Source organism: Octopus bimaculoides, chromosome 12 (genome assembly GCF_046866305.1).
Source record: "Octopus bimaculoides isolate indiv1 chromosome 12, ASM4686630v1, whole genome shotgun sequence".
In the NCBI taxonomy this organism is placed as follows: Eukaryota; Metazoa; Mollusca; class Cephalopoda; order Octopoda; family Octopodidae; genus Octopus; species Octopus bimaculoides.
In genome coordinates this window covers 38,717,384-38,738,931 of record NC_142939.1, presented here as the reverse complement: position 1 = coordinate 38,738,931, position 21,548 = coordinate 38,717,384, and the positions used below count along the sequence as shown (strand labels likewise).

At 38.8% G+C, this 21,548-nt stretch overlaps 1 protein-coding gene across 4 annotated transcripts in view; it reads left to right on the top strand.

The window, feature by feature from the left end:
• The window catches only part of LOC106880959 (glyoxylate reductase/hydroxypyruvate reductase), a 131,281-nt gene that overhangs the window by 63,186 nt on the left and 46,547 nt on the right, over window positions 1-21,548 (top strand). Inside the window, exon 1 of one of the 4 annotated variants that reach the window (XM_089360931.1) lies at window positions 19,334-19,512. The exons of 2 other annotated variants lie outside the window; for them this stretch is intronic. In XM_089360931.1, the coding sequence (XP_089217057.1) occupies window positions 19,492-19,512 (21 nt within the window). In that variant the 5' untranslated portion in view covers window positions 19,334-19,491. Of the gene's footprint in view, window positions 1-19,333; window positions 19,513-20,732; window positions 20,864-21,548 lie in introns of those variants that run through there. One more of the 4 variants, XM_052972141.2, reaches the window with a different exon arrangement.

The window sequence follows — 21,548 nt, the reverse complement described above, 5'->3', positions numbered from 1 at the left end:
CGTACGTTTCGTACAAACTTCATTTATTCATGTAGTGAGAACACTACATAAAATGTAGCAATGAAAATGTACTCCTCAGCTGCATAATGGAATTTCATTTTAGAAAGTCATTTTGTAGATGTGTGCAAAAAACAAGAGTAAGAGAAGAAAAAATACCATCTTGACTGGGCTGCTATTCAACACTAGACTGTTGAATATAACTCATATTCGTCAATGTGGCATAACTACAGAGTTGTACCCACCGACTTTGGAAGGTCATAACTTTCAGAAAAATGGATATTTTTTAATGAAATTTTCTATGCATATATTATTTATTATGTAGATTCCGAATATACAAAAATTTTCGGTGAAAGTGTTTTGGGAGGTGGGGTGGGGTGTGGTAATTTTTGAGAAGTGTTCCCCACTCGGTGGTGTTTCGGAGCAAGTTGTCTATATGTGTTTCATTTTTCTCTTATGTGCGTATGTGCATCCGTACATTTCTACTTTACACTGTCCGACTGGAAACCCTGAAACATCACAATTTTCACTTTCATTTTATTCTCTACCCGACATCGCACTAAAAATTATTTTGTTACCACTTTGGAAATTATAGCACTAAAATTTATTCTCTTGCCACTTTGGAAATTATCACACTAAAATTAAATTTATTCTGTTGCCACTTTGGAAGGTTTCAAGATGAATATCATGCAATGTCCTCCGTTTCGCCTATTGGATTTGTTTGAAATCAGCCGTGACCAGGACCATCTAATTGAATGGCTGAAAACATATGGACTTTTAGCAGAAGCTCATGTCTGTGACTGTGGCCACAATTGTTCGTTTGTGAAATTTCCTCGACTTCAAGATGGGTATAGTTGGAAGTGCACTGCTCGACAGTGTCGAAAACGCTTTTCCATTAGAAAAGGATCGTTTTTCCAAAATAGTAATTTATCTTTAAGAACAATACTGCTCTTTCTGTATTGGTGGTCCATTGATGAACCCTTGCAGAAAATTATGCATGAGCTAAAAATTGCGTGTTGGTCCACTGTGGTGGATTGGGCCAATTTCTGCTGAGATATTCTGGCACAACACCTAATTGATAATCCATTAATGATTGGCGGCCCTGATTTCATGGTTGCCATCGATGAGTCTAAATTTATGCACCGAAAGTATCGGCGGGGTGCACACTACGACGGCACTTGGGTGTTGGGTGGGGTTGAATTGGACAATCCCACCAATTGCTTCTTATCTATATGCCCGGATAATAGCCGGTCCATGGATTCCTTGGAATCCATTATCCGGCAACATGTCCGTCCAGCGAGCATCATTTTCACAGATGAATGGGCACGTTATCGTAATTTGCAGCAGCAAGGGTTCCTGCATTTAACGGTAAACCACTCAGTTTCATTTGTTGATGAAGCCACAGGTGTACACACAAATCATGTAGAAGGAATGTGGGCGCATGCTAAGCGCAAATATCGGCAATTTTATGGTACCTCATCCAAGCTGTTTCCCACGTATTTAATAGAATTCATGTGGCGGAAGAGGTACTCCACTAGACAATTTGAGCACCTCTTTGTTCAAATTGCTGAGCAATACACATTTTAGATACATATATACATAAAATATTAAAAAAAAAAAAACATTCTTAACTAATACAAGATTTCACATAAGATCAATGAAGAACACAAACACGTACTGAAACAGTGACTAAACTTATGTTATTTTGTTGGGATTAATCCACCTTTAAAGTGAAAAAAAAAACAAAAAAAAAAAAACCGACGTATACGACAGGTATGTAAAATATATTTGTGTACTTTTTTCTCTGTTTATTCTTAATCTTCGTGTTTTTGCAAGATTGAAAAAAAAGTTTCCGAAAGCTAACATTTTAAAATTCTTGGGGAAGGGACAGGGTGCCTGCGCCGAGTCTGCCCTTTATAATTTCTATATTTAACCGTGCGTGTATATTCCTATTTTTGCTTCTGTCCTCTTCTACTTCTGTCCTCTTCTACTTCTGTCCTCTTCTACTTCTCTACTAGAAACGTTTACTTTGGAATTTATTTCTATTGAGAAAAAAAATCGTGTGCATGTTATTTTTAACGTAAATTTTCTTATGACGGCTTCTGTTCACTGCCTATTACTTCATTAGAAATCTACGGATGCACATACGCACATGATAGAGAAAAATGGAACAAATATGGACAACTTGCTCCGAAACACCACCGAGTGGGGAACACTTCTCAAAAATAACCTGCAGTTGTTTCCTTCAAAATTCCTACATGCTCGAAACGTACATACATCAAGGTATATTTGTAGAAAATTTCACGAAAAATTATTCATTTTCCTGGAAATTAAGAGGAATTTAAGTGGAATTTCCGAAAATTGTCCCCCCTCCCCCTCCCAAAACACTTTCACCGAAAATTTTTGTATATTCGGAATCTACATAATAAATAATATATGCATAGAAAATTTCATTAAAAAAATATTCATTTTTCTGAAAGTTATGACCGTCCAAAGTCGGGGGGTACAACTCTGTAGTTATGCCGTCAATGTTTTGTAAATATACCACGATTTTCACTAGGGTTTTAGGGTCAGGGTTACGGTTTTAGGGTTACGGTTAAGGTTAGGATTTAGGGTTACGGTTAGGATTAGAGTTAGTGTTACGATTTTAGGGTCAGGGTTAGGGTTTTAGGGTTAGGGTTAGGGTTTAGGGTCACTGTTAGGGTTTGTGTTAGGATTAGGTTTTGGGTTTTAGGGTCAGGGTTGGGTAATCGTGCGGGTGTTAATCTGAAAAATTACAGATATGTGAAAACTACCGACTCTGCCGTCTATTATAACTTTTGTTGTTCTGTTTAATATATACATAGATTATGCCTCCAAAGAAGAGAGCTTGCTGGGGAAAGAAAGCAACCGCTTTAAAAAGACAGCATCAGACTGCAGCAATTCACCACATTCCAGAAGCTACTTTGAACATAATACAAAATGGTGCATCAACATCTACTGCCCAATCTGATAGAATTCTGGCAGAACTGTGTAGCAACAGATCGCCAGCAATTGCTTCATCACAAATTGCCGTCCTAGCTCCTGCAAAAAGGGATTACCCTGCTATATATAATCAGTGCAGCGCAAAAAGTTGTTTTGCACAAGCATTTCTATAGCCAATTAGGTGGATGAAATTTATGTACGCTTAATAATGTTGCGCAAAACAGCCTTCAGACTTTCCCTATTAATTTCATCGTCTTTTGAATTATGAACATATTTACATCATAAAGGTTAATTTCGTTGCAACGCTTTCTTTTTTAGTTGATTTTCACCTAGCAAGACATCGTAAATGGCGTAATAAGTCACACCCGGGCATGGTCGGATTATACTGCTAGTATATATATATATATATATATATATATACACACATACATACACACATGGTGTTTCAAAAAATTTGATATCATTTCGCAATCTAATAACCTTACCAGTTCTCGTTCAAATGACTTCAAATTTTAACAGCATGTGTAGAAACAGGTCAAAATTTTATGTTTAATGTTTGATATGTTTATCTTTTTAGGTATAGAAATGGCATTCACTGAAAGAGAAAAGGCGAACACAATCGAACAAGACTGTGCAGCGTGCGTGGGATAGTTCTCTAAAAAGTCGCCTACGTCAATGCAGATTTGGACATGGTACAAAAAATTCAAAGAGGAAGGCTGTCTGTGAAGGGTAAAAGGATCTGGACGACCACTAAAATCGGATAAGAAGAGCAAGTCTGGAAACCCAGATTCCTCCAACGACAGTTTGGCGCGTTCTGAGGTTACGCTTGCTAATGAAACCTGACAAGCTGCAGCTCGTTCAGACCATAACAGCAAATGACAAGCGAAAGTGCAAACAATTCTGTGTTGATATGCAAGAGAAACTTGAAGAAGCCGAGTTCAAGGAACGTTTTATTTTCAGTAATGAGGCCACATTTCATACGAATGGCAAAGTCATAAGCATAATGGTCGCATTTGGGGCGAAGAAAATCCCCATGCCACAGTTGAGCATGAGAAGGACTCACCAAAAGCGAATGTGTTCTGCGCTATCTCCAAGAAGCATATTCATGGCCCATTTTTCTTTGAGGGAAATGTGACCGGCGATGTAAAATCGTTCATGGAATCCACATACCTTTGAATTTCTCATTCAAATTTGGAGGAATAAATCCTATGCTGCTCAACATTAAGTCTGTTTAGTTTCATTTGCTATGACTATGTAGCTTCTGTGATATATGCATCTCAAATGATATCAAATTATATATATATATACACACACAAACGCGCGCGCGCACGCACACACACACATATAGAAAGGAAGAGGGAGAGAGAAAGAGAGAGATGATGATGATGATATGATGAGTCGGCGTTAATATAAGCAATGGTGAGCTGGCAGAATCGTTGGCACACTGAGCAAAATGCTTGGCGGCATTTCGTCCGTCTTTACGTTCAGAGTTCAAATTCCGCCAGGGTCGACTTTGCCTTTCATCCTTTCGGGGTCGCTAAATTAAGTACCAGTAGAGTACTGGGGTCGATATAATCGCCTTACTCCGCCCTTGAAATTGTTGACCTTGTGCCAAAATTTGAAGCTAATATAGGAAAGATTGAGAGGGAAATGAAGAATCGGAAGAGACTGGTTCTAAGTCCAAAATTCTTCCTGGTGCCCAATTTAAGCCTAAGGTTAACAACCTATAGCTAGGGCTTCACAATCGGCAGGGCTCTCAGAATAATTAAAAGGCATAAATAATATCGATATTTGCGAGACCTGGGTATTCAAGCTTTATCTAGTTCAGGGCAGACATGGACAGTTTTTTTCGAAAAACAGGCCGCACGAGACATGGTACATCATAAAGCTGGCCGGACCACACACACACACACACACACACACACACACACACACACACACACACACACACACACACACACACACACACACACACACACACACACACACAAAAGATAAAAGTAATTTTTTGTTAGGCGTGCTATTCAGAAATTCCCGCAGGCCACAGTTTGTTCATAACTGGTTTAAGGCATTATCAAGTCTACATTCGGCATTGGTTCTCCCAACTTTTATTTTAACATTGCAAAAATTATTTCCTTTCTTTACTGTTTCGCATTTCTTTACCTCCCCGACAACGAATAACACTCACACATGCGCGCGAGCACACATATATGCACATACACACGACAAGCTTCTTTCAGTTTCCGTCTAGCAAATCCACTCACAAGGCTTTGGTCGGCCCAAAGAAGACACTTGCCCAAGTTGTCACTCAATGGATCTGAACCCGGAATCATGCAGTTGCGAGGTTTCTGGCGCGTTAAAGACAACCAGCCTGCGAAGGAATCCTGATTACTCTTGAGTTGCACACAGTAAGCAAAAGAACAATGAGTTCCCGAATCTTGTCAGACGACCTACTCAAATGATAGCATCACTCCAAAACCTTTTATTTATATATTTATTTGTGGTAAATGGTCAGCCTAACTTCGTTGCTTGATTTGATACCATTTTCTGATCTTTGGGCTGACTTTAGCAGAGGTCACTCTGTGGTCGACATTCAGAGCAAGCCCTCCTTTTAAGGACAAAAAGTTTCTCCACCCAACATCTCTCTCTCTCTCTCTCTCTCCCTCTCTCTCTCTCTCTCTCTCTCTCTCTCTCTCTCTCTCTCTCTCTCTCTCTCTCTCTCTCTCTCTCACTCACACAAGGTTTCCCACAGTATCTTCTCTTGAGTAGTGACACTTTTTCCAGCTGTTTGCCACTGGATAAAACAAACAAGGGCCCCCTAACCATAGGAAACACATCAGGAGGTTGCCCTTAACAACTGCCACATAATCCATTTCTTCCCTGGTTCATGATCGGTATCCCACTTGGCACCAGTTTTACAAGGGGTCCATTCGACAATATTGATTTCCAGGTGGATTAATTGCAGGAATTGATGTGGCTGGCAGTAACTCAACAATCGAAGATACCTCTATTCTTCACCGACCCCAACTCCATAAAAAAAAAAATTTTTTTAAACGCACCATAAAATCAATTTGTTGGACAATTTTCTCTCCTCTACACCAACATTTATCGACTTCGATCTAACTTTGAACCCCATCTCCGCCCCCATTAGCTCCTAGTAAGAACCTTCTCTCTGCGCCATCAGAACTACCCTGAAATTAGACGATGACGAAAACAGCAATAACTACTACTACTACTACTACTACTACTACTACTAGTATTACCCCTTCTCTAGTCACTAATCTCCTGCACACAAGAGCTACCCACATTCAGCTAGAGCATGCACATCACACCAAGCACTCACTGTCTCTACGAAGTGACAAACATCCCAACAAAGGCATGACGACATTACTGCCTTCATTGGCAGACTAATGATCACTACAAACCTCTACGAAGTAGTATAGCACAACAAACGTAACTGTTAGGCAGTTTTCAATAGTCTAAGAAACGGCAGATGTTCCATTGTGGACAGATATCTCTACAACAAAGACGTGATAACCCTTATAACGACGATGATAGTTTTAGATGGGCTGTAGTGGTCTGTTTGTATCATGATTGTGGAGCCGTCTAATGTGACTCTACTCAAAAGGCTGTAAAATCATTTGTCAGGAACGCAGTATAAAGAATATATATAAAACAAGGCTGTCATTTTAAATGCCTTTAACGTCGGCCACACGTATATATACAAGCTGAATGATAATTGGAAATGGTTTGATGTGTGGAGGCCATGTTCTTCCCCTGTGCGTTACCTCCTGTCTGCTAGCTGGCGTGTGGTGTGTGAGAGCTAACTAGATCACATCTTTGCTCTACGACGTCAAGATTCCAAAAGAAGAAGAGGTGAGTGTCTGAACCTTAATGTTGCTTATGCCCTCTATTGGCCAGCTTGTTTAAACTCGCTGTCAAGGGAAGTAAGTGCGCCTGCATGCTTAAGGGAAATGTGGAAATGGATATACACTTGAGATGAAATGAACTGATAAGCGACGATTTATTCTCCGTTATAAAATATGTAAGAAACGACCGTGCGAACTCAAAAAGGAGAAATGGTGACGAATGGAAAAATAGAGGACTCCTTTTATTTAAACGTTTCACACGGTCGAACACACAAAATAATTATATCAAAGATGATATACAAATATGTTATGCTACGATAACATAGATGACCAGTAATGAAAGACCACAACCGTATTAGATGAATAACAGAGGTATTTATTATGGCATTAAAGTTTATGTCTGTGTGAGAGTGTGAATGCGGCATATAAGAACATAATCAAAGACAGGCCGTCGCACAAAGAAAAGTATGCATGTGAGTGATACATGTGTGTGTATGTGAGTTATTACAGCAGATAGAAAGAGAGTCAATAACCGTGAGCATTTATACCAGTTCTTAAGTACACAATAGTATGAGTCTGTATGTGAGAGTAGTTGAGGCTGTGTGTGGCAGTGCTGATCACTAGTTGTGATGTGGCATCGATGCCGGGCCGTGATTCTTGTTATACAGATGTTCGTCGCTGGCTGAGATTCTTGTCTGTTTATTTATCGTGGTGAAGCTGAGTCACCTAACAGAATCGAAGAGAGAGATGTGCCGCGGTGGTTTAGTTTGGTGTACATAGAAAGTCGTGTAGACGCTGGTGGTGAAGAGGCTGCTTGGTAGTAGTCGTAGAATCGTGTTAGTCATGACGATGATGCTGGTTAGTAGTCGTAGACTCGTGTTGCTGATGTGGCGACGGCGGTGGTCATCGTTGGCTGGACGAAGCTGTTGAAGTGGTCGCTGGTCGCTGGCTGCTGATTGTTGCTGCTGCTGTCGTGTGGTACACGGAACAGATCTCAAAGAGAAACTGGACCGAGACAAATCTGCTGGGTATGAGTTGCTCTATTTATAGCGAATTATCGGCTCCCGAATGCTTCAGAAAAATACTCTATCACGTGACCTTATTAGGGGCCGTGATTGGTCAGTTTGCGTTCTGGCGGGAACGGTTCGAAGAAGTTGCCGCTTCGAATATTAATCAGTCACGTGATGACAAGGAGATGGGTTCTCCGCTACGCTCGCGTTTGTTTATATTTAAATGAGAAGATTGTATGTAATGGCGATAGCAGTTTTGTATCTAATGGCGATAGGTAGTTTTGTATTTAATGGCGATCGAGGTGTTAGTTTCACTACAAATATGTAGTGAAACCTCTCTCTCTCTCGGGCATTCAATCATAAATGATAACGAAGCTGCTAACATCTAGCCTTCGGTTGCCTTGGACCCTTCTATCCACTATCCTGATTGGTTCTTATTTTGCGCGGCAATTGTCCCCATGTTCTGCTTGCTAAGGGGGCATTTACGTCCAATCGTGGCTTCAAATAAAGTCACGTGATAGAGAGTTTTACTGGGTTTCCGGTGAGCCCTTTTTTCGCCTATAAATAAGCCCGATCCAACGACGGCAATCGTCTTCGATTCTAGATCTCTCACAGGTCTGGTCGTTGACCACATACGTCTTCAATTTCATATCTCTCACAGGTCTGGTCGCTGACCACACACGTACAGAACACAGCTACAGCCAGTTCCAGCGCCGACGTCTTCACGACCAATGTACTGTCTACCATTGTCGTCGCCAGCAACACCAACATCAACAAGAGCGGCTTTATCTCGACGCTGTTGAGTGGATTGTTTCCACTCACGAATAACAGTCAGAACTAACCAGCCAGAATATACTATACCAGGTAACACAGGTCACAGCATTCGACGCTCAACACACATAGTGTGATACTACAGCTCTGCTCCTTGACCACAACTTCATGCGTATGAACATTCTAAATCTTGTGTAACTCTAATACGAACTGGTATTTCTCTATCTCAGTATTTTAAGACTTTTTACTGTCTATGTTACAGACACTCTTTCTATGTTCTGTGTTTCCTCTCATTCACACGCACACTTGTACACTCACATATTGTATACACACTATTGCTTATATGACTGTCCGTCACTTCACATTGTTGTATACCTTCTCTTGTATCAGAAGGCCTGGTTTATCTACTGTGTTATTATATATGTCACATGCACGCGCACACAGACACAAACAGTTTCACTTTGTTAATAAATTTATTCTCATTATATATCTAACGGTTGAGTTAGTCATAAGTTTCTTTACTGGCACTTGGCTCGTGTCTCTTCACGACGAGCCTTCCAACTTATATATGTAGTGAAACTACCTATCGTCACTAGATACAAAACTACTATCGCCATTACATACAATCTTCTCATTTAAATATAAATAAATGCGAGCGTAGTAGAGAACCCATTCCTTGTCATCACGTGACTGATCATTATTCGAATCGGCAACTTCTTCGAACCGTTCCCGCCAGAACGCAAACTGACCAATCACGGCCCCTAATAAGGTCACGTGATAGAGTATATTTCTACCATCTGGTGAGCCAATAGTTTGTTATAAATAGCTTTAACTCGGCGGCCAAATTTGTCTCGGTCCAGTTTCTCTTTGAGAACTGTTCCGTGTACCACACGACAGCAGCAGCAGTTCCAGCGACCACTTCAACAGCTTCGTCCAGCCACGATGACCACCGCCGTCGCCACATCAGCAACAAAAGTCTACGACTACTATCCAGCATCATTGTCATGACCAACACGATTACTACCAAACAGCCTCTACACCACCAGCGTCAACACGACTTACTATGTACACCAAACCAAACCTCCGCGGCACATCTCTCTCTTCGATTCTGTTAGGTGACTCAGCTTCACCACGGTAAATAAACAGACAAGAGTTCTTAAACAGACAAGAAATTCTCGGCCAGCGACGAACATCTGTATAACAAGAATCACGGCCCGGCATCGATGCCACGACATCACAACTAGTGATCAGCTCTGCCAAACTCAGCCAACTCACTTCACATACAGATTCATATTATTGTGTACCCAAGAACTGGTATAATTGTTCACGTGTTATTGACTCTCTTTCTATCTGCTGTAAACATTCATACATGTATCACTCACATACACACTTTTCTTTGTATGACGGCCTGTCTTTGATTATGTTCTTATATGTCGCATTCACACTCTCACACAGACATACATCTTTAACGCTATAATAAATATCTCTGTTATTCATCTAATACGGTTGTGGTCTTTCATTACTGGTCATCTATGTTATCGTCGCATGACATATCATCTATATCATCATTTGATATATATTTGTATGTTCGACCGTGTGACACGTTTAAATAAAAGGAGTCCTCTATTTTTCCATTCGTCACCATATCTCCTTTTTGAGTTCGCACGGTCGTCTCTTACATATATATCTTGTTTTGTGTTCGACCGTGCGATATGGTAAAAAGGAGCCTTTACCGTCTACGTCGCCATCTCCTTCAATAAGTTAAAAAAAGCTTCATGCTATCAAATGAGATATTCGAGACTTTTTACGTTAATAAACATCAAAAAAGATTAACTTGCTGCAACTTCTGCGCATACTAAAAGCTTTTTGTGGAAAACTAGAAACAGCTTTTTTCGATTGCTTGCTGTCTGGGCTAACTGAGCTTTTAAAAATATGCGGTTTGTTAAAGGATTAAGATTTTAATTCACATGGTGTCTATATCATTCAACTATATATGAATAATTATATATTTCACTGTGCATATATATGTTGTGGCGAGGATACGTATAGCGATTTCTTTGCTACTTAAAAGTATAGCTTTCATATGATTCCTTTGCTAATTTTCAAGATTAGGCGGGTCCTTCTACATGTTTTCCAGTGAGAACTTTTCGGTACAGTCCGTCCCTGCCTGTACGCATTTAGTATCACTATGGAGATTAGGTGTGTTGGCGCAATTACTTCCTCTGACGGCGGTTGCCTAATTAGTTGGACAATAGAGGGCATATGCAACACTAAGGTTCAGAGACTCACCTCTTCCTCTTTTGGCATTTTGACGTCGTAGAGCAAAGACGCGATCTAGTTGGCTCTCTCACACCACACGCCAACCAGCAAACAGGAGGCAACACACAGGAGATCATGGCCTCCACGTATCAAACCATTTCCATTTATCATTCAGCTTGTATATATACGCGTGGCCGGCATTAAATACATTTAAAGTTACAGCCTTATTTTATATATATGTTCTTTATACCATGTTTCTTTCAAATGATATTACAGCCTTAGATGGCTCCACAACCATGATACAAACAGACCACTACACCATCTAAAGGTATTATGAAGGCCATTTTGGCAGCTTCGACTGAGGATCGATTACAAAAAGACGAGATGGTCACAGCTGGAACCTATTTGAGCAGCAATAACAGCAGCAGCAGCAGCAATAGTAACAGAATGATTTTGGTTTCGACCTCTCCTTGAATTGCGAATAATTTCAATGAAGTAGAAACAACTTGTCTAGGTAGCCATGATTAGCAATAGAGAAAGAGAATCTAAAATTTCTTTTGTTTAAAGCACAGACACACACGAACACACACACACACACACACACACACACACACACACACACACACACACACACACACACACACACACACACACACATAAAATATTTATGTAATTCTTTATTCTCTATTACTGGTTCCAGCCAGTGGTGGGTGGCCACGCTGATGCACTGCCATCAAATAAGCCATACAACAGCCGGGAATTATATATTATTCATACAATATATTATCTCCACATCTCCCTGTCTGTCTGTTCATCTCCCTCTCTGTTAAACACACACACACACACACACACACACACACACACACACACACACCCTTTCATTTGCTGTTCTCCGAAGTTTTTGTTACGGCCATATTTTCACTTTCACATTTACCGATCTGAACAGTTTCTTGGAGTTTTCCCAGTTCCTTTATAACTACGAATGCTTTGATGTCTTCATTTATTATCATTATATTGTTGTGAGTTCAAATCCCACCGAAGTCAACTTTGCTTTTTATCCTTCAAGAGTCAGTAAAATAAAATAACAGTCCAGTACTAGGATCGATGTATTCGACTAACCCCTCCCCTCAAAAATTGCCGCTAGCCTTGTGCCTAGATTAGAAAGCATTGTTACGTTGATGGTAAGTACCATGTCGGCCCTGATTAAGCAGACCTATGATCAAACACATTCCAGTTGTGACCATCACTTCTTACCGTTTATGAAGAATTACATTGCTAAAAGCAGTTCTTCTCGTGCTAGTATAGTAGGAGAGAAAGGGTCTGACTTAGTGGTTAGGAGTATTCGGTTTACGATCGTAAGGTCATGAGTTCGATTCCCGGAGGCACGCTGTATACTTGAGCAAGACACTTTATTTCACGCTGCTCCAGTCCATTCAGCTAACAAAAATGAGTCGTACCAGTAATTCAAAGGGTCAGCCGTGTCACATTCTGTGTCACATTGAATCTTCCTGAGAACTACCCACGTTAAGGTTAGGCATCTCTGCGGAGTGCTCAGCCACTTGCACGTTCATTTCACGAGCAGGCTGTTCTGTTGGTCGGATCAACTGGAACTCTTGTCGTCACCGACGGAGTACCACTTAGTTAATGCGGTAGAGTGTGATATGAGGGTGAGTTGGGCACTATTTCTAGAAGGTTGATTGGCCTTATAGAGTTCCCACTCCATCGTCTATATTTATGCAGAGCATTCTTGCTCTATTTTCCATGGATATCTCTGTAAAAATGGTTGTCATTCACCAAATTTCGCTCAAAAGTTTCCACCTTCGTCTCTGATTTACTTTATAATGTGGTTTCGTACTTTTCTGCAACATATCTTCGTCTTTCCTCCAATATTTTATTTTTGTTTGAAGACGGCGAATTGGCAGAATCGGTAGCGCACTGGACACAATGTTTAGCAGCATTTCGTCCGTGTCTACGGTCCGAGTTCAAATTCCGCCGAGGTCGACTTTGCTTTTCATCCTTTCTGGTCGATAAAATATGTACCAGTGAAACACTGAAGTTGTTGTAATCAACTTATCTCCTCCTCCAAAATGTCAGGCTTTGTGCCTTTAGTAGAAAGAATTATTATTATTATTATCATCATCATTATTATTATCATTGGATCTATTTTAAAACGGGGGCCACAGTTTTCATTAATGTTTACGTAGTGTTTTTGGTACCGAAAGACTTTCAAACTTCGTATACTTATCTATTTGGATCTTTTTTAAAACGGGGGCCACATTTTTCATTAACGAAACACTTTGAAACTTGGAACACTGGTATAATGTGTCATATAAAACATCTTTTTCTCTTAGTCTTCTTTAAAAAAAAAAGAAATCCATAAGTTATTCCATGTTAAAGTTGTCATATTTCTGTAATTTCAACCAATCACTGACGTCCATTCAGCCGATATACATTAAGTGCCGACTACATAAACAAACGATTCTGAAACAATTAACCCTAACCCTAACCCTAACCCTAACCCTAGGGTTAGGGTTAGGGTTAGGGTTAGCCTATAATAGAAAGGTTTATTAGCTACAGCCAATATGTTTCAGCCATTTTTTGACAAGGAAATAATAATTTTATCACCGATAGAATTGTTTCAGAATCGTTTGTTTATGTAGTCGGCACTTAATGTATATCGGCTGAATGGACGTCAGTGATTGGTTGAAATTACAGAAATATGACAACTTTAACATGGAATAACTTAGGGATTTCTTTTTTTTTTTAAGAAGACTAAGAGAAAAAGATGTTTTATATGACACATTCTACCAGTGTTCCAAGTTTCAAAGTGTTTCGTTAAGAAAATACTGTGGCCCCCGTTTTAAAATAGATCCTTATTATTATTATTATTATTATTATTATTATTATTATTATTATTATTATTAATGGTTTCCTTTCAATATAACTTTATTTCAGCTGCCTTAGTACCGGGCATCTTCCGGAGGCCAAGAGTAGCAAGGACACTTTTGTTTTGCTATGCATGCTACAATTATCACTACATTTATTCCATTTTAGATGGAGAGTGCTTTCCGTAGTATATGGATTGTACCCATCTAGGTTATCTTTCGTAGTTCAAGGAGATTGGAGTTACCAGGGAGTTGCTTAATATACTTCTTAGCTCCCTTCTTTATCATTCTCGATGCACCAATTACTACTGGTATTATCGTAGTACTAAGTTTCCACATTTTTGTGATTTCAATTTGCAGATCTTTATAGTGAGAAAGCTTTTCGTATTTCTTTCTTGAGACATTTTGATCTTGTGGAGCAGACATATCTATTAACAGACAATTTATTATTATTATTATTATTATTATTATTATTATTATTATTATTATTATTAGTCAAGACGAAGAGCGCGATTCGATTGTATAAATGTTTTATTCGTTGGTGATTAAAAATTCAAAATTTCAGAAACCTAAACGTAAACTATGAACGAGAGTAACCAGCGTCCATACGTTGATGGAATGACATCATCAGTTTTTAAGTTTTATAACAGGCAGAAAGAAAGAAAAAATCGAAAAAGGAAGACGACAGAAAAAAAGAAAAGAAAAAGAGAGAAAGAAGAATATTCAATCAAACAGTTTTGTATAAATTTGATGATATTCTCCTGTCATTTTATTCATTCCTCCAGGGCGTGATGTTAATAACCCGCAAACATATTTTTCCTCCTACATTCAATTCATGAATTTTGCAAAATTTACATACAAATAGGTGCAGGAGTGGCTGTGTGGTAAGTAGCTTGCTTACCAATCACATGGTTCCGGGTTCATTCCCACTGCGTGGCACCTTGGGCAAGTGTCTTCTACTATAGCCTCGGGCCGACCAAAGCCTTGTGAGTGGATTTGGTAGACGGAAACCGAAAGAAGCCTGTCGTATATATGTATATGTATATATATGTGTGTGTGTGTGTGTATGTGTTTGTGTGTCTGTGTTTGTCCCCCAACATCGCTTGACAAACGATGTTGGTGTGTTTACGTCCCCGTAACATAGCGGTTCGGCAAAAGAGACTGATAGAATAAGTACTAGGCATCCAAAGAATAAGTCCTGGGGTCGATTTGTTCGACGAAAAGGCAGTGCTCCAGCATGGCCGTAGTCAAATGATTGAAACAAATAAAAAGAATACATGAATGCATACATGCGTTACTACATGTGCGTGCCTGTGTGTGTATGTGTTATGTGCGCGTGCGCGCGACCTACTTCAGTGCTCAAAAAATATTTTATTTAAACTAACTTTTATATTAATATTCCAAATGTGTGTGTGTGTGTGTGTGTCTGTCTGTGTGTGTGTCTGTGTGAGTCCCTAAAACTCGAGAACTACACAACCAATTTCATTCAAATCTGAAACAATCACACTTCCATACTGTAATGACAGATACTTTCACTTTAATGGTTTCATTTCCATACTGAAACTACTACAGTGAAACTATACTCTCACATATATACAGGTATACATACATATATACAAACATACATGCATATATATATATCTGCACAAATGTATCCATATAGATGTATATATATATAGATGTATATATATATAGATGTATATATATATAGATGTATATATATATATATATATATATATATATATATATATATATATATATATATATAATTTATATAGATGTATATGTATACATATAGATGTATATACACGTATATGTATAGATATAGATATATAGATATAGATCGTAAATTTGGAAATTATATTCTATGCATAACGGCCATAACCCCCATGAAAATTTATATATTTTTGATGTTACATTGTTGAAAACGAGCACAAATTACTTCGGGACCAGCTGCAGGCCTACACAACTATTATTAACAGTGTACGCCAGCGTGAGGGACGAATCTTCTTCCTTGATGCTCCTGCAGGGACAGGAAAAACATTTATAACAAAGCTTCTCCTTGCATAAGTTAGGCAGCATCAGGACATTGCAGTAGCTCTGGCTTCCTCTGATATTGCAGCTACTTTGTTACCCGGTGGCAGGACAGCACACTCGACTTTCAAACTCCCTCTCAATTTAGCAGCATCCGACATGCCTTCATGCAACATCACCAAAAGCTCAGATCAGGGGCAGGTATTTCAAAGGTGTCATTTAATTGTCTGTGATGAATGCACCATGGCTCGCAAGAGAGTTTTGGAAGCATTAGATAGAGCCCTGAAAGACATCCGAGACTGTCACGCTTCAATGGGAGGTGTTACGCTTCTGTTGTCAGGTGATTTCAGGCAAGCTTTTCCTGTCATTCCAAAAGGCACTAGAGCAGATGAGGTCCAAGCATGCCTAAAGTCCTCTACCCTGTGGCATCATGTTACCATCCTCAGTCTTAACACTAACATGAGAGCTCAGCTACACGGCGACCAAATGTCCAAGAAGTTTGCACAGGACATTTTGACAATTGGTGATGGCAAGGTGCCTCTCGACGCTGCAGGAGAAATGGAAATATGGCCATTTTGCCCTGTTGTTAATTCTGTAGATGACCTCAAACACAAAGTCTTTCCCAACTTCAAAGAAAACTACCTAAATCACAATTGGCTGTGTGAAAGAGCAATATTAGCTCCAAAAAACGTTGCTGTTACAAAAACTAATCAACAGCTTATGCATTCTCTTCCCGGCAATCTTCAAACTTACAAGTCTGTTGATACAGTTCCAGATACAAATGAAGTGGTGAACTATCCTCCTGAATTTCTCAATTCGTTGGAGCCTCCTGGACTACCTTCCCACATATTATCACCTAAAGTTGGAGCGCCTGTTGTGCTACTCCGCAATCTGGAACCACCAAGACTTTGCAATGGAACACAACTCGTGATAAAGAAGATGATGTCACACGTTATCGAGGCTACCATTCTTTCTGGATGTGGAAAAGTAGATGACGTCTTTATTCCAAGAATTCCTCTTACTCCATCTGGAGCAGACATTCCTTTTACATTCAGAAGACTGCAATTCCCCCTTCATGTCACTTTGGCTATGTCCATTAACAAATCTCAGGGTCAAACCCTCTCTGTAGCTGGTCTTCTCTTGGACAACTGTATGTTGGCTGCTCAAAAGTGGGAAGCAAAACATACCTATTTGCATATGCTCCACAAGGAAAAACAAGGAATATTGTTTACAACGAGGTGTTATAATGACAACAGCAAGAAAGTATGTACATGATCACCTTCTTTTACCAAACTTCATTGACTTTCATGTATTTATATTGATATACATAAATATGTGTGTTTGGGTGTGTGTATGTATATATCTATATATATAAAGATGAGAATGTGTGTCTGTGTGAATCCCCAAAACTCGAGAACTACACAACCAATTTCATTCCAAATTTACACATGCCTTAATTAAGGTCCACATGCCTTAATTAGGGTTCGTGCCCACACCAATACCATATCTCCTCCACTATTTCAGTATTACGTGTCAAAAGTGAAACAATAACATTACTCTACTGTAATGTCAGATACTTTCACTTTAATACTAAAACTATTCCACTATTTCAGTATTACGTGTCAAAAGTGAAACAATAACATGACGCTACTGTAATGTCAGATACTTTCACTTTAATACTTTCAATTTCATACTGAAACTATTAAAGTGACACTATACTCTCACATATATACAGGCATACTATAAGACCCAAGTCAAAAACATTCCCAACAATTCAACTTCTCTGGTTGACATTAACACCCCCACCCCCAATAGAGGCCTTCATTCCCACATTTTAGAGCTCCACGAGCTCCATTTTTCAGGAGCAAAATCCTTTTTACAGGTTCCAGAAGACTGAAATTTTGGAATATGCGCATTAAGATCAATAGTATGGGATACATGTGTCATGATTAGAATTTTTTTTACGGTGTGTGAAGAGAGAAAGAACCCTCATGTGTAATTTTGATGAAATCCGAATAATAGGTATTCCAGTTCCTTACAGAAAATATAACAGAAAAGTCTCATTCTTCAATTGCATGTAACACGGGCAACGCCTGGTATCTCTGCTAGTATTTTATATAATTAAATATCATTGAGAATTTGCAATAATTCAGTGAAAAGGAATATATTTTACAAAAGAAAAAAAGGAGAAAAGAAAAAAACAAACAAGCAAACAATGCAATACCAATTGGCTCAATTGGTCGTACACCACAAGATTGAACGGAACCTACTGAAGCAATAGCACACGCTTGCGGCATTACCACGGGCAATGACGAGGCTAAAGCGTTGGAAAAGCCAAGCACTCTCACGGGCATCACGTGACACCTCGGTAAGGCGAGCCGCCAACGATGACAAGAACCTCGTAGTTAGCAGCCCAGCAACCTCCAACGTCTTAAACACCACAGGCTGGAAGAGAGTTCACTGGCAGGTTCCGATACTTCAAGAGAATTGTATTAAAAAAAACGTTAAAACATCTTGTGCATTGTAGAAGTATAACCAATTTATTGTAGATAGGTTTTAACAACAGAATCCTAAATGGACTCACTAAAGTCACATAAACCCCGGTTGACAACCACTGTTTTAAGATGTTATTTTAGGTCCATTTTACTTTGATAATTATCTCCCTTCTTTTTGTCATATTCTTTTCTCTTCTATGCACAAGGCCCGAAATTTTTGTGGAGGAGACCAGTCGATGAGACGACCCAGTGCGCAACTGATACTTAATTTATCGAACCTGAAAGGATGAAAGGCAAAGTCGACCTCGGCGGAATTTGAACACAGAACGTAAAGACAGACGAAAGGCAGACGTTTCTGCCAGCTCACCGCCTTCTTTTTATCATATTGGTGATATCGTCTCTGACAAAAAGACTACTTCTCTCAAAGTATGGGATTGTTCTGTTTGCGGATCTTACGTTCTTGTTGCTTGCATACTAGAGTCGCAGACAGCTGCCAACTATCACAAGATGTAACAGCTGCTGTCTGGCGCATAAATGGTACTTCGTTTATATCTTATTATTTTTAGCAGGGAGGGTGATGTATTGGTAAAATCATTTGAGTCGTAAAAAATACCTTGCGGTATTTATTCAAATTCTGCCGAGGTAAATTTTCTTTTTCATCCTTTCAGGATTGTTAAAATAAAGTACCACTGAAGTACAAGGGTCGATTTAATACACCCCACCCCGTCACAAATTCTGGCCTCGCGCGACCTGGCAGAATCATTAGTACGTCGGGCGAAATACTTAATGGTATTTCGTCTGTCTTTATGTTCTGAGTTCCAATTTCGCCGAGGTCGACTTAGCGTTTCATCCTTTTCGGGGGTCGATAAAATAAATGCTGTGGTCGATGTTATCGACTTATCCTCTCCCCCGAGCTTGTTAGTCTTGTACCAAACATTATTATTATTAGTTGTAGTATATAGACACATGTAAAAATAAATGAAGTAGATTTTGTGACAACTACTTGGTATGATGTCACCAAGTAACCAGCGGTTCGAATTTCAGTGTGTGTGTGTATGTGTGTGACGGTAGGTGATTAGATTTCATACCACATCCTCAAACGTCAGATATAGAGTCTGAGCCAGAATAAACGTCACATTTGCAACAACCTTGTTTTGAAACTTGAGATTTCTTGCCTCGCTAAGAACCAATCATAAGAACTACTTCTATGTGCAGCGGAGTCTACGTGGTAAGATAACTGGTGGTTCGAAATCCGGATCACCAGGTTTTATTTTCTTGGTGGATGAGGTAGATTGGTGTGGGGGTGATGTATATGCTGTATAAAATTTTCCTTCTCTTCATCCACCATTAAATAATCTCTGTATCTACTTTGGCGAACAGGTTTCGATTCCTGATTGTAGTCAATTCACATATGTTTGCGATAAAGTGGCATGAAAGCCACTACGCAATTTGATTATCTTTTCTCCTTAGTAATTTATATGAAATCATTGCACTTTTTTTTTTTTTTTTTTAATCACTAATATAAATTAATGTTGTATCTGATGACTGTATGACTAGGTTTTGTTTTAAACATACCTTGGGGATTTAGGATTAAATTCCCAAAGTTAAATTAAAACTAGAGGTAAATATTCTGGAAAAAATGAAAAACTGTATTATCAAAATAGGATCTAGTTCAAAACGGGGGCACCAGTTTTCATTTATGTTTTATGTAGTGTTTTTGGTACCGAAAGACTTTCAAACTTCGTATACTTATCTATTTTGTGTTATAGAACAGAAAAAAAATTTTGTATTCGAATTAATTTCATGTAAAAAATTGTCTTATTTCGATAATTTCAACCAATCACTGACAAGTATTCAGCTGTTTATACTTACTCCTTTGGCAGTTTAAGCGGTGTAAAGCGTATTTAATGTCCATTACTTCTGACATTTTGCAGAGAGGCAACACACGTTTTCCCTAACCCTAACTTTAACATGAAATAAATTGCAATATAATAATTTTTCTTAAGAAGACTAAGAGAAAAAGATGTTTTATATGACACATTCTACTAGTGTCCCAAGTTTCAAAGTGTTTCGTTAAGAAAATACTGGTGCCCCCGTTTTGAACTAGATCCTCAAAATATCGGCATAACTACAGGGTTTTACCCACCAGACTTTGGGAGGTCATAACTTTCAGAAAAATGAACATTTTGTATATTCGGATTCTACATAGTAAATACTATATGCATAGAAAATTTCATTAAAAAATATTCATTTTTCTGAAAGTTATGACTTCCCAAAATCTGGTGGGTAAAACCCTGTAGTTATGCCAAAATATCTTATCGAGATGAAATAGAAAAAAGATAGGATCTTTTAAAATAAAAAAGGAGAGGAAAAAATGATTCACGGTCATAAAAAGAAAATTATAACTTAACAAAGGTTTTAGGGTGTGTTATTTCCTCAATGTTAAGTATGCTAATTTAAACGACCTTCAAAATGTCAAGGACACTAAACGACCACAGGTTTGCCGGTTGGTTTAGGTGATCTGTCTGCTTCATTGTAAACAGAAATAGCTATATGCGCCGAGAGATCGAACGTTACATGTACGTATTTATAAAAATTATTTATATATTTATGCGATACAATGCTACTCTGTGTATCTACAGAATGAAAAAGCAACTGAATGAATCATTGAATTATTAATAATAAACCAGTTACAATAAGAAAAGAATTGGAAATATAGACCAGGGTTTAATATAAAAACCGTAGTTCCTTTCCTCATTGTTTAGTTAATTCATTTTAAAAATTAAATTTCTTCTGTATATATTTACTGTGCGTGTGAGTTTGGATGTTTTCAAGTAATTTTGATAGCAATAAAACCGTAAACACTGTACGTGCACATACACACATATTGACATTTGGAGTGAGAGAAAAGAAAAAGTCGACTCGAGACTGTGTAGTAGGAGGAAATCCTGTGGGAGGAGACAAGAACCACGAGAAATATCTGGAAAGAGGAGTGGTATGGGACAAAAGCACTGTATGCAAATGTACATTTATCAATAGATTGCATACATGAATATATATATTTATAGCCAGCGGTGGGAAGGCGATTCATTTTAGCTCCTGACTTCCAGCCTTGCACACCACTCGGACAAAAACAAGAGGCACCTGTTGTCTAATACGTTGGAACTGGTCGTTCTGCTAGTTTTTGCTTAGAGTGGTATTGCTTGTCTCTTAATCTTTCTCATCGTTCTCTCTCTCTCTCTCGCTTTTTTTCTTTCATTCTTT